The sequence below is a fragment of the Rhincodon typus genome, chromosome 24 (assembly GCF_021869965.1).
Source record: "Rhincodon typus isolate 14 chromosome 24, sRhiTyp1.1, whole genome shotgun sequence".
Lineage (NCBI taxonomy): Eukaryota > Metazoa > Chordata > Chondrichthyes > Orectolobiformes > Rhincodontidae > Rhincodon > Rhincodon typus.
In genome coordinates this window covers 7,532,270-7,546,160 of record NC_063355.1, presented here as the reverse complement: position 1 = coordinate 7,546,160, position 13,891 = coordinate 7,532,270, and the positions used below count along the sequence as shown (strand labels likewise).

The window sequence follows — 13,891 nt, the reverse complement described above, 5'->3', positions numbered from 1 at the left end:
ATTCCTCCTATCTCACAGCGCAGTCTGATTTAATATAAAATCCCTGTGGTGTAAACGTCTTTGCTTGAAATTGTTCATAGAAATGCAAAAGGGATACTCATTCTGGAAATTGCCCTTTGATGGCAGCACGGTAGCTCCGTGGTTAGCACTGGTGCCTTACAGTGCCGTGGACCCAGGTTTGATTCCACCCTTGGGCGACTGTCTGTGTGGAGTTTGCACATTTTCCTTATGTCTGCGTGGGTTTCCTTTGGGTGCTCCAGTTTCCTTCTATGCCCAAAGGTGTGTAGTGTAGGTGGATTAACTATGTTAAATTGCCCATCGCGTCCAGGGATATGTAGGTAGGTGGATTAGCCGTGGGAAGTGCGAGGGTATCGGGATAGGCTCGTGGCGTGTGTCTGGGTAGGATACTGTTGGGAGGGTCAGTGTGGATTGATGAGCTGACTGCCCCGCTTACACATAATAGGCACTCTATGATTCTTTGATGTGAATCAAAGATTGTTTTGAATTATCAGGTTCTCTTTACCTCTACGCTATCTGCTCACTATTCCACCAGCAATGAACTGGGAACATAAGTCCCAGTCTGATATGCAATGACACTCATTTTTTTGATCAAATCTCCCTTACTTCCGGAATCCTCACCTCCAATAACAAATCATCAAGCTTTCAGGTCCTTACCACTCATTTCCTTTCCCTTAGCTCACTTGGCTAAGCACTTCTCTGCAACTGTGCATGATATCTTCACAGGGATTGGTAAACATATGCTCTAAGTATTGTACTTAACTTTGGGTATCCATCCCTTATGACATGCATGAAGCAGGAATAAGTGTCTTGTTAGACTGCTAGACTATATATGTACCATGGTGACTTCACGGGAACTGTGCACACATCTAAAAGATCATTCTGCCGTTGTCACAGATTAGATATACATCGATCACCTCATAATGATGACAGGCACAGACTTGTAAATTGGAGTTGGTCACATGCGTTCAGTTGATCACACTCTGCACCTGGAAGAGTCCAGTGATTACCATGAAACCCACGACTCATTTAGTTTCACTGTCCAGATTAGTGTGCAAATATACATAATTCCTGGCTGTCTTGGACAGGATGTTTACCATCAGCATGTTGCATTCTCGTGCTCCAGTCTGCAAGATCCAGAACTACATCAAGTGGACCATTGAAAATATCTAGAGGCATAGATGTTCTGTGTCAGGTGAACCTTCAGTACCATTGACATGTGTTAACTACCATTTAGCATGGGCTCAGCTTGTCCTCCAATATGACACACAAATCATTGACTACCCCGCTAGGGAGGGGACATCTTCAGAAACTTGCTGCTTGACAAAGCTTTGGGGTATACCCTTTCTGGAGACTAACTATTTCATTGATTTCTGTGTCCTTTTCCAAGTGTTCCCAGACCAAGACATAGCTCCCTATTGGACCTAACGTGGCTCATCTCCTGATGTCATTATTTTTGCTCTCTCTCTCTCTGTTGTTTCTCTTCTTTGTTAGAGTTCCGAATTTTGGCTAAATGAGGCACATGACAGGTGACCTACTTCAGTCTTCAAGGCCTCTTATACAAACAACCTTGGGTACCTTCATTCACCATCTGGGCATTACTTCAGCTCAAGTCTAGTGCCCAAAATGAATAATGATAGCACTGACTTCACTTATTGGCACATATTTCGCCGCATTCTAACTTTGTTGTCTTGGAAAGCTACGCTGACTCTCTTGATGTATGCTAGTTGCATCTGGCACTGAATGCTCACTTGTTTTGTTTCTCCTTGTACTTGGGAGGTCCGGGATTTTGTAGATCCCTTGTAATCTCCTACAAGGCTCAAACTTGTTTCATTATTCCATAAACTGTGGTAGATCTAGTTCTGGTCTTAAGTTTGCTTTCCCGGTGGCGACTGACAATCCATAACACCTTCCAGGAAAATTCAGAGCAATACAGGGTCTGCAAATTGGATGTGCATCTAATTGGAAGAAGATTTTGCAGACAGTGTGGTTAAGCACAGACATTGGTCACTGAAGAATGAAATCTTTTTCCATGTAAGGAGTGTGTGGAGGGCTGAGATTAAGGTATCGTTCTTCCAACTGTTTAATTGGAGAGTATCCCTGTTGCCAGGAATGAATATGTTGGCATCAGATGAATGACGGCTGGTTTAAAGTTATGAAGCCGAGTTCTGAGAACTGCTGTTGTGTTTTCTGATGATAGTGAGGAAGGTCGGCGTTTGGATAAGGAATGGAATGGATATAAGGATTATTATTTATATCTGCTCTATTGATTTCTGTTCATACAATGTCACAGATTGCAGTTTAACAATGCCCTTACCATATTCGCATGTTTCAACTGGGCATTCTTCACTTTTTGCATTTAATAATGTCCTGGAGATATTTATTGCAGAGAAAATCTATTTTATACACTGCTAATCCAACTCTAGATCCCGCACTTTTCCGCTTTTGGTGTTAATTTCTGTCCCACTTTGTGTCCTCAGACAAATTAAATTCAATTAATCCTTTCAGACATTTTAAATTCAATTGTTCAGGCATGTTCTAAGCAGATAGTATGTGAACCTACATCTTCTGGTTCAGAGGTGCTGCCACTGCATCATAAGAGTCCGATTGTGCAGTTAATTTATCCATTATTGTTATCTGACTTGATGGAATGCTGCTTGTTCTTCATTCTGTATGCAATTTACGGGAGACAAGAATTACGATGTCAGAGTTTGCAATCTAATTCATATACTTTTCAAATGGCTCTGTCATTGCTATTTGCTGAATTGACCTTATGAGTGAAATTACCTTGCAGGTTTTTTAAAATCTATAACAATTTTAACGGTAACTAATATTAGGCCTGCAAAGAGTTTACTTTTAAAGTGTCACGGTGCATATTCCGAGATATTCTAGACAGATTCCGATTGTCTACAACCCTGCCACCAAATTTAAAATGGAACAGTACATTGAAGGAAAGTTTCCGGTGAATACAGTATATAAAAAGAAATCGCTTTCTTTTGTAGCTAACATTGTTTTTCTCAGCTCAATCTTCAATCTCTGAGCGTGGCTATTATTTTCTGCAGACTTCATCTTCATGGAGGGATGAGAGATGCTCTTCTTGAGGCGTTTTGCCTTTATGACACTTTCTTTACGAAGTGAGGGAAGGCAGGTCAAGTCATCACGGCATCCGAGCAATAGTCAGGAACCGTACCGAAGTATAGCACAGTGAAGGGCTATGTAATAGACTTGTGAGCTAATTGCTCTTGGCTTTCAATTATTTTGTTGCATGGGATATAACTAACAGAGTGTTGTTTACCGGAGTGTACCACAGCATCTGCCTAATGTCTAATAGCACATTTTATCCCGGCTACGCCACAACCTCATACTGCACAACTTCATATACATTTTTACCATATTTTGAGAATTATCCCTCTGTGTTTTATTCTTTGATATATTGCATATGCTCATGTTGCTTCCCTTCCTTCGTACCCACTTCCTTATTCTTGTCTATCACTGCATTAAGAATGCAAGCAAAACTAGTAGCGCTGCTTTAGTGCTTGGTTTACAATCTAAATGTATCCATCTGGAATGGGTTATTCCATTGTCTGTCCACTGATTCACTTGCAGAATTTAAAGATTTGTCGCAATCTCAATGTCAATCTATTTAAAGCCTACAAAGGATTCACACATTAAAGGATATTTAGTGATAATACTTTAACGTTATGTTTACTGTGCTCTGTGGCAGTAAAGTGTTAATTCTGTAGCAACTGAACCAACTCACGCAGGGTGTCAGGACTCCCCTAGTATTTGCTTGCATATTCTCCGAATTCTATGTTGTATTAGCTCCAACTTCAATTTGTTTTCTAATTTCGCACACTTGGGTTGGTCCAGAGTGATTAGTTCGGGAATGGCTGATCAAATATCTACTTCATAGGGCCAGCTGGCAGTTTGAAACTGACACTGACACTGCGACCAAGCATAAACAAAAATTGGTCTCCCTATGTGTTACAATTCACAGAAAGAAAGGCGAGGTGGTGGCGCCTTGGTATTGCCACTAGACACATGCTCCAGAAACGCACACAATGTTCTGTGAACCTGGTTTGATGGCATGGCAGCTGGTGGATTTTTTTTCAAATCCAAAATTATATGTCGAATGATGACCATCTGGGTTCCTTAGGTAACGGATACTGCCGTCCTTACCTGCTTGACCTGCGACTGAACAGTTCCAGACAATGTAGATTTCTCCTTTCAAAGTTAATCATCAATGTTTACATTGAAGTAGGTGCTATTAATACCAACTCAGCAACCCATGTTTTTATTTCAGAACATCTCTGATATGAGAACACATATGAAATTCACCTTCACACAATAAAATCTCGATACTTCCTTAGTCCATGTTGCTTTCGGACTGGTTTGCGAATAAAGTAACTGCTATATTAACTGCTGGACTTCACAAAACTAGTGAAAGTGTTCAAAAACTGTAAAGTAAAGGCAGGCGCATTCATGTCTAAACGAATATAATGCAACTGTTGAAAAATATTAAACATATTTAGGCGCTGTGTTAGACCATACTTGGAGTAAAATGCACTCAATTAATATTGATCTTGAAATACGAAACGCAGAGTATGGATGACGTTTTTTTTATTTGATGGCCAGCCTGTGTTCGACGATGGTTCCCTGGAGTCTGTATCAGGCTGTCAGATTTTCAGAGTCAGACGCCGAAAAACAAAGATTTCTCGCACCATCCTGAGCATGGCATTCCCTATGGACATGTTGCTGGATCCAACTAAACTGGTGGCGAGTGGGAATCGATGCAGAATGAAGCGGAACAGCCTCACGCCTTGCATGAAAAGGATGCAGCAGCTTCACAGCATATATTTATTTGCGTGACTTTATGGGCAGTTTTGCTAAAGTAAAAACTTTACTGAAGCGGCATTGATTGTTCTATGTGTACTAACAGATAGCCACAAACATTCACTCGCAGTAATCACACAGCTGTTTCGATAATTACCACCCCCAGGTTTCATATCATAGGATGTCCCTCGGCATTTATGAGGTATACCTATGATATCAACCTGGTCATATTGCTCTATAATATCAAACTGGGCATATTGCTGGCTCTTATTTGGATTTTTAGATGTATTTTATTTGTTATATTGCTGAAAACATGCAAATAATTCTAATCAGAGCAGAGTTAAAACGAGGTAGGGCCTGTAATTTTCCAGGACTGTAGATTCCGTAAATGCTGCAATTGATCACTTGCATGTTGCTTTACAAAAGTCTGAACAAAAATCACGCTCAATGATTTTAGCAGGCGGACATTCCAATCCCATAACTTACGTATTAGAGATATTGCAAGCTTTCCCTGGAATGTCGAACGCTGAGACGAGATTTGATTAAAGTTTTCAAAATCATGAGGGGTCTGGACAGAACTGATAATAAGAAACACCGTCCCTTGCAAAAGTATCGAAAACTAGAGGGCACCATCATAAAGTGGTTTGCAAAAGAAAGAAACGAGAGGCGAAAAACTAAAACTCATTCATACAGCGAGTGGTCATAGAGTCATAAATGTCTACAGCACAGAAAAAAAGGTTCTTCGGCCCATTGAGTCTGTTGGTGAGATATAATGATCTAACTATTCCTATCCCATTTCCAAGCATATGGCCCATAGTCTTATATCCATTGGCATCACAAGTGTACCGTTTAAATACTTCTTAAATATTATGAGGTTTCGGCATCTAGTATCCTTACAGGCAGTGAATTCCAGAACCCCACCACCCTCAGAATAAGAATAATTCTCACATTTCCTCTGAACCTCCTGCCTCTCACTGTGTTTCGAATGCACCATCTGGAAGTATGGTCAAGATAGTATCGTCTGAAGCTTTCAGGAGGGCATTGGATGATGATTTAAATAGAAGCAATATGCAGGGAAATTTTTGGAAGAAAATGCCAGGCACTGAATCAAAATACCCAGACACAATGGAAGGAATGGCTTCCTCTTGTACCCTTACTGTTCTGCCAGTCAATTATGCATGAAATGTCATTCATTTATTTTTCATGTCAATATACAATATGGTGAAAATTGTTCTAATACCTTCTCTTGATTTTTGCAACAACCCACACACAGCCCCTTTATCCTTGGCATTTGACATCAGGCTTTTGAGTGACAAAGTTATGTTCTATACATTACGATTTTATTCTACTGAAAACAACAATGCATCGTGATGGTAGTGCGCTCTATTTCGAGATGCACTGCAAGAAATTTCCAAAGATTCCAAAAAATAGCGCATCCCAAGTCCGTAGTGCTTCCACCTAGAACAAAGAAAGAAGAAGGCACAAAGGAATACCATCATCTGCAAGTCTTCCTCCAAGTCGCAGAAGTGATTTACGGGCTACACGTGGAATTAGTAGGGAAATGCGATAGTCGTCGTGCAATGTCCTAAATTAGAATTTCCTCGAAAGTTATGCAAAAGATAGCTGACTAATAAGTTGACCAAGAGCCATTTTAAGATTACAGAGTATTTTGGTGCCCGATATTGCCTTGATTCCTCTGGTAAGCACAGTGATCACCTTCTGGTAATTGTGGACAGTCCTGTGCAGGTCAAAATCAACAAGCAGTGACAGTGTTACCTCCATCTGCTGACAGCCTCATTCGACATAAATGAGTATTTTTGATGATGGTGCTCGCCCAAACATTCTATTTTTTTCTGCCTCCTTAATTCAGTGCCACTGAAGAGGCAGCAAGGGACCCAGTTTGAAATGTTGTGTATTTCTTTTGTTCCTGAGTGCTATCTCCTGCTGTCCTGCCTGGCTGCTTAAAGTTTGGGGCAATCAATTGATAGGGGCACACACTGCCTTTTAATCTGGTTTCCTCCAGTGTGATGCTGAAATATAGAATTTTTAACTGTCTTTACAACAAGCTACACTCTAATTTCTATCCAGCCCAGCATCCTAAACTGTTTTAATTGGATTCACGTTGTTGATCACTCTTCTGCATACACAATTATCTAATCCAGGAAACCCTTGTCCTCCAGTCCCTCCACTCCACAGCTGTAACTTCTAAGGACGTTCAGAAGAAGCTGGTCCACAACGGATTTATATAATCATTTTGGTTTACACGCCACCATTGCACAATTTATGTAAGCGTAGTTGGGGTCCAGTGAAATTCCCGATCTACTTTCCATAGTCTTGATAGGAATTCAAGTCTGTTACTCTAGCTCCTGTGCCCTTTCCCAATATGTCAGACTGGCAGTGCCTGTTCATTATAGTAAAAAAAAGTAGTACTTTCTAGATTTCAAAGTACCCATTATGTGGACCAGTTGTGACAGAGTTATAACACCTTGAGATGCCCAAGATAATTTTCAGGCAACAGGGTTCAAATCCCAACAAGGCACCTTGTGGAATTCCAGTTCAATTAACAAACTCTGGAATTGAAAACTGGCCCACGAAAATATCATTGATAGTTGTTAACACATACCTGGTTCAATAATATCTACCAGGGAAGGTGAAATTATCTGGTTTGGCCTAATTGTGAAACTATTCCATGGAAATGCGGTTGGCAGTCATCAGCTCTCTGAAATGGCTGAGTGAACGATGACGGATAGGCAATAAATGTTGGCTTTGCTAATGATGTCCACATCCCAATAAACAATACGTAAATAAAATGTACGAAATTGTCATCAGATGCACATTGAATGTAGCCTTGAATGCCTACTCTTTCTGAAGTTTACAGTTAATTAAACATCTGATTGACAGCTCAAACGCTGCAGCATCTAACTTCCTCCTCTTCTGTCAGCTGGAAGGCGCTGATGATGTCTAGCTGTCATATGCTGAGACACCATTAGGTGGTAATATTGTATGGCATATGTCTGCCACATAGGGGAACGTGAAAGATTTCTTTGAACATCCTGCGGTAAAATATAAAAATGTTTACAAAATACAAACCACGTAAATTACACATTTAAATTCAGATTAGCTATAATTCTTTACTTAAATATTTTGATATTTCATGAATTGTCCACAACTCCACTGCTTAGACTCGGTCTGTGAAACCTCAACTGCATCTAAACTGTGCGTTCGACCGCATCACACTGAATCAATAACTAAAGATGAGACATTAGTACCGTCTTGTATAATTAACAATTCATCATTATCTTATATCGGAGGTTCTAGATTTTCTACGTCAAACATCCAACGTGATTGCTCTCTTATTATTACCACTGCATCAATGAGCGCAGTAATACACTTTAATCGTAGCCAGCTGTTGGATTGTTATGTTAAACATTGCCACATATTACTAACACCATCCACAGGTATCAGTCTGATTTTTTTACGGGAACACATTGTACAACTGCACAGTCGTAGTGGAAACAAATGTCTATCTCTGCACTGAGGACACCTCCTCTGTGTTATGTGGTACTCTCACCTTGCTAAGTGGGGTGGATTTTAAATCCTTCTGGCAACTCAAGGCTGTGCAGTCATGAGACGTTATGTGCTTTCGTCAGTAGCAAAATTGTATTCAACCGTAATCTTTAACTTTTTGGTACAGCATATCCCTAACTCAACCATTACCATCAATTTTGGTTCAATGCAGAAAGTGCAATACGATGACAAGATCAACAACAGGCATACAGCCTGGTGAAGTTACAACACAGAATTATTTGCATACCAACCAGCAGAAAGAGCATGTAATGGACAAAACCAAGGAATCACACACACAATGGATCAGATCCAAGTTCTGCAGTCCTACCACAATCAATCGTGAATGGTGGTGGACTGTTAAACAACTTAAACAACTGCTCAAATATTCCCAGCGTTATTGATGGTGGAGCCTAGTGCATCAGTGCAAAAGACAAGGCTGAGATACTTGCAATAATCTTCAGCCAGAAGTACCGCGTTGGTAATCCATCTCGGCCCCCTCCAAAGGTCTCCAGCATCACAGATTGCAGTCCTCAGCGACTTCAATTCACCCCACTTGATATTAAGAAACGATTGATGGAAAGGATACTGAAAAGACTATTGGCCCTGATAGCCTTTGGACAATAGTATAGGAGACTTGTACGCTAGACCTAGAAGCACCCAGACTCAAGCAATTCCAGAACATTTGCAGTTCTGGCATTTGCCCAACAACGTGGAAAATCGCTTGGTCCACAGAAATAAAAAAGGATGAATCCAACCCACCCATTACCACCCAAACAATCTACTCTCAGTCATCAGAAAAGTGATGGAATGAGTAGTCTACGGTATTATCAAATGACACCTGATTAGAATTAAGCTACATATTGTCATTTGATTTCAGGTCATGTGGCACATTAGTAGTAGCTTTACCTTTGAGCCAGGAGGCCTAGGTTCAAGTTCCATTTGCTCCAGTGATGTTTAGTAACATCTATGGAGTGATTAGTTGGAATAGATTTTTAAAAAGATCGGTTTCAGTTCGTCAGTGCCACATAGATCCTAACTTATTGTAGCTGAGTCATAAACATGGCCAACAGATCTGAACGCAAGAGGGAAAGTGAAAGTACCTCGGATATCTCTGGCAACATTTGATCCAGTACGGCATCGAGTAGACCCAACAAGTCTAGAATTATGCAGAAAACTCTCAGCCATTTTAGGTCATATCTAGCAAAAGGAAAGACGGCTACGTTGTTTGGCAGTAAGTAGTCTCAATTCCAGACATTTCTGCAGGAATTCCTCAGGGTAGTGTTGTAGGCCCAAATATATGCAATTTCTTCATTAATGACCTCACTTCCATCATGAAGTCGAAACTGTGGATGTTCAGTAATAATTTCACAATGTTCAGCAGCTGACTCATCGCTTCTCAAATATGAAGTGTTAGCTGTCCATATGTAGCAAGACACAAACAACAACGAGCCAAGTATAAGCGGTAAATAATATTCACAGAGCAGAAGTGCCAGGAAGTGACATTTCCTGCTTAATCAATATTCTTGTGTGCCCAGAAACTGAACTGGACAAACTGCAGCTACAAGAATAATTCAGAAGTTCGGATCTTTGCAGCAAATAACTCACCTCCTAACTCCCAAAATCTGTCAACCGTCTACAAAGTATGAAGCAAGCATGTTGTGGAATGCTCTGCACTAGCGTGGACAGCAAGAAGCTCTATACCATCCAGGAAAAGCAGCCTGCTTGATTGGCACTACATTCAGTATCTCCAACGTACACTCCCATCACCACAGTTGACCGGGCCATCATCTACAAAATGCACTGCAGTAACCCAGCAAGGCTCCTTCTTCAGCACCTTGCAAACTGACACCTCTATCACCTAGAAGGTTAAGGCCATCATATGTTTGGGAATATCACCACCTGCAAGGTTTTCTCTAAGTCACAGGCCATTTGGACTTGGAGGTATCTGTCGCTGTATCAAAATCCTGAACTCCCTTCCGAATAGTGCCGTGAGTATATCTGCATCCCCAGGCCCCTTGTCCGCACCCCAGAACACATAAAGAGCCTTGTATCAAGGAGATGTCTCACCATCATCTTGTCAAGAGAAATTGGGGACGTGATAATAGTTGGCCTATTCAGTGATGCCCTACCGCCCAGGGTTAAATTAGATGTAAAAGTACAAGCCGAGAACTGCAGAAATGCAAACGTTTTATTCCTGTTCAGTAGAAACAACACACCGGACACCTACAGGCCAAACAGCCAAACGTTAGCAGTTGGAAAACGTTTGGAGACAGCGATTTGGCATAACATTAGCAGGCACGTGGCGAAATCAGGATTTATAAGTGAAATCCAGCAAGGACGTATTAAAGGGAAATGGTGTTTAACAAGGTCGATTTTCTGAAACACTAAGGAAAGTTTCTGGACAGTGAATATTCGATGCTTTGTAACTGGAGTTATAAACGCACCATTTGATACAGTACCACATAATAAACATGTTAGCTAAGATGAAGTCAATTCTATTACATCGCCACTATTAAATATTTAGCTAAATGACAGAGGAAATTGGTGAGCAGTTGTTCCCAGACTTGGGTTAGTATGTACTTCTCTAACTCCAAAAATCACTGATGAGGCAATTGCTCTCCTGTCGTTATGGACTGTTGGCTTGGATATGCAGGCATTTTTTTAAGAGTTAGAGAAGACAATAACTCGGAATTGTAGCAAACCTTGAGGAGAATGATCAGATATTTCAACAGGACATAGACAAACGAGGTTTGCCCGTGGCAAATGAATTTTTACAGGGTGAAGTGAGAAGTAATTTTGATAGAAATTATGAAGAAATGAATGTAAATGTAAGTGAATGACTTCCACCCATCCATCCTTTAGGACGATCAGTCCTGAACTAACTTCGCCTTCCTCCATATGAACAAATAAAACCTACTTCAGTAACTTATTCTTCGCAAGGACCTCATTGGTAATTTGTCGATTACCACCCTCTGTTTTCGCTCTCCCTTATATTTTTTGGGCTTCTGAAATACAACATTTTCCATCTAATCTCTGTTCCTGGTTGTGCTGCATCTTTTGTTTCGTTGGATTCAATCATTCTGGTATAATAGTCGATGGCTTTGACATATCGTTTCTCTTTTACAAAAAAAATGGTTGCAATGCGCTTATGCAAATCCAATGTGAGCCCGGGGTTTCTGTTGGCCGATATCACGTGGTTATAGATTTGCATGAATCATTAAAATTCAGTGACATCGCCAGGTTTGCAGATACTTAATGGGAGGTTTGGAAAGATCCCAGAAACACGTTATTGTGCCAGGCACTAGAACCTTCACCATGAATGAACGGGTTGGAGTTCTCGCCGCACTGTTGCTCTGTCTCCACAGCAAGTAGACATGTTAATATGCCCTATAGCTGCTTTTAGCATTGCTCCTTGTTTGTGCGTCACTCTTCCGTTTAACTGCCATGAGCTAAACTAAGACAATATTCGGAATTTACAATGTGTGATTGATCTCTGAGTTGTCACTTCACCAGGTGTATACGGGGATCCTGCTCTGACTCAGCCAGGATCCATCTCAACATCCCCGGGGAAAACGGTGAAGGTTACCTGTACCATGTCCGGAGGCAGCATCGGCAGCTACTCCGCGAGTTGGTACTGGCAGAAACCCGGCAGTGCCCCGGTGTTGGTTTGGGACGAGTACGACGAAACTGCTTCGGAAATTCCAGATCGATTTACGGGGTCTGTGGACTCATCGAGTAACAAGATGCATTTAACCATCACCAACGTACAGTCGGAGGATGCCGCCGATTACTACTGCGCTGTAGCAAGTAACATTCGGGAAAGGAACCAAACTGAACCTGGACAGTAAGTAAATTTTTGGTCACCTGAGCACCAAGTTTCGCTTTGAGTTTGGCATTTTCGTGGAAAATCACCGAATCCCAAAACACCAGCGCCGAGTCTCGCCTGGGAATTGTATCCCGACCCTCAAAGCCCCGTTTCAAACATTCAAAACACTAATTACAATTTTCGCACGATGCCTTTTTCATTCTAGTGAAAACAGCGCCGCGATATAAGCGCCCTTCCAAGTGTGAGACTGCGAAAGCATCTCTAAGCAATGAAAATCGCTCAGTCCAAGATTCTCAGTCCTACCTTTCACATTAATCCCGAGGGCTAGCAGGAACATTTTCTGTTGCGCTGGGCTCAACCAGTTTGATCAACGCTAATCCAATTTCTGCGTTAACGCAGTCACAGCCAGGATCTCTCAGAATGCGGCTGGATTGTTTATCTGAGACTGGCGAGTCTGCTGCTGGTTACATGCGCTGTTGTGCCTGACTTTGGAACTTAGTGTCATAACCAATTGTAGCGGTTCGGTTTCTAGATCACCAACGAGAAAAAGGACTGTTTTAATCTTCGGATTATGTACACCGTTTCACTCAGTGTTTGCAGCTGTCCGTGATCGGCGCGAAAGGTTGTTTAGAAACAGAAGAAACCGTAAAAATCCTGCTTTGAAATTGTTACAACGGGGTTACAATTTATAGTCAGCACTATGAGAATAATTCTGTTTAATCAGAAGGAAGAGAATAAAGTGGTTGCTAAACACTGCAATTTTTACAAGCTTGAAGGCAGGTGTGGAACCGGTGGTTCGGACTGGGTAGGGGTGCGGGAGAGGAGTGTGTTGGTAGTGACCGGATGAGCGGAAATGGTGCCCAAAGAGAGAGAAAGACAGCTGGGCAGATAAAGGGGTGGATATTCATATGCCAAGGAGAAAGACAAACTGATAGCGGGGACCGTAAGTAAGTGAAAATGGGTTGGCAGGACAGAAAGGAGCTCCAGGAACTAAGAGTTGGTATAGCGTGTAACACAACCTCAGGACAGGTGAGTGGCTGTCAATGCATACTGTTGAAGTGCTGCAGTATGTTTCTGTGGTGTAAAATACGCGCGACCGTGCACCGGTGGACAGCGTTGTGAGAGCGAGCTGCTGTGTTTAGCGGTATTGTCTAAGGGATCGATATTGACCAGGGCATTGTGTTTGCATTTCACCGATAGTGACTGATTATGTTTATTCAATATGGTTACAATGTTGGGAAATATTTCTTGGAAACTCATTCGCTTTGGTGAAACGGTATTTTTTATCACTCCAATGCCATGGATGTCGCCGATTTTGGTATTTCGACCGCGAGGGGAGAACCCTCTGCGATTTTCCAGTGTTGTCGCCGACAGGGGTGGGAGCGGGAAAAGTCCAAACGAATAATCGAGCTGAGCCTTAGGAATAGTAGCTGTACAGAAATACAGATATCATCCTAAAAAGCCCACCTCCACACCTAACTCCCACCACTAAAAATAAGAGAAGCACGCAAGAATCAAGATGGCAATGGAGTTTATGGAATAAATGTTGTAAAATGTTGTCATGACAGCATTGGTTCCAGGTTTTATACCAAATTCTAATTTGCCGGTTTTTACTTTGTTTCTAATCCTCGGGTCCTGGGACACTGT

At 41.5% G+C, this 13,891-nt stretch overlaps 1 protein-coding gene across 1 annotated transcript in view; it reads left to right on the top strand.

The window, feature by feature from the left end:
• Positions 1 to 13,891, top strand: part of LOC109927699 (immunoglobulin gamma-1 heavy chain-like) — a 56,551-nt gene that overhangs the window by 41,769 nt on the left and 891 nt on the right. Inside the window, 3 exon segments of the mRNA XM_048611696.1 lie at positions 4,654 to 4,798; positions 11,932 to 12,229; positions 12,231 to 12,262. Of these exon segments, the coding sequence (XP_048467653.1) occupies positions 4,654 to 4,798; positions 11,932 to 12,229; positions 12,231 to 12,262 (475 nt within the window).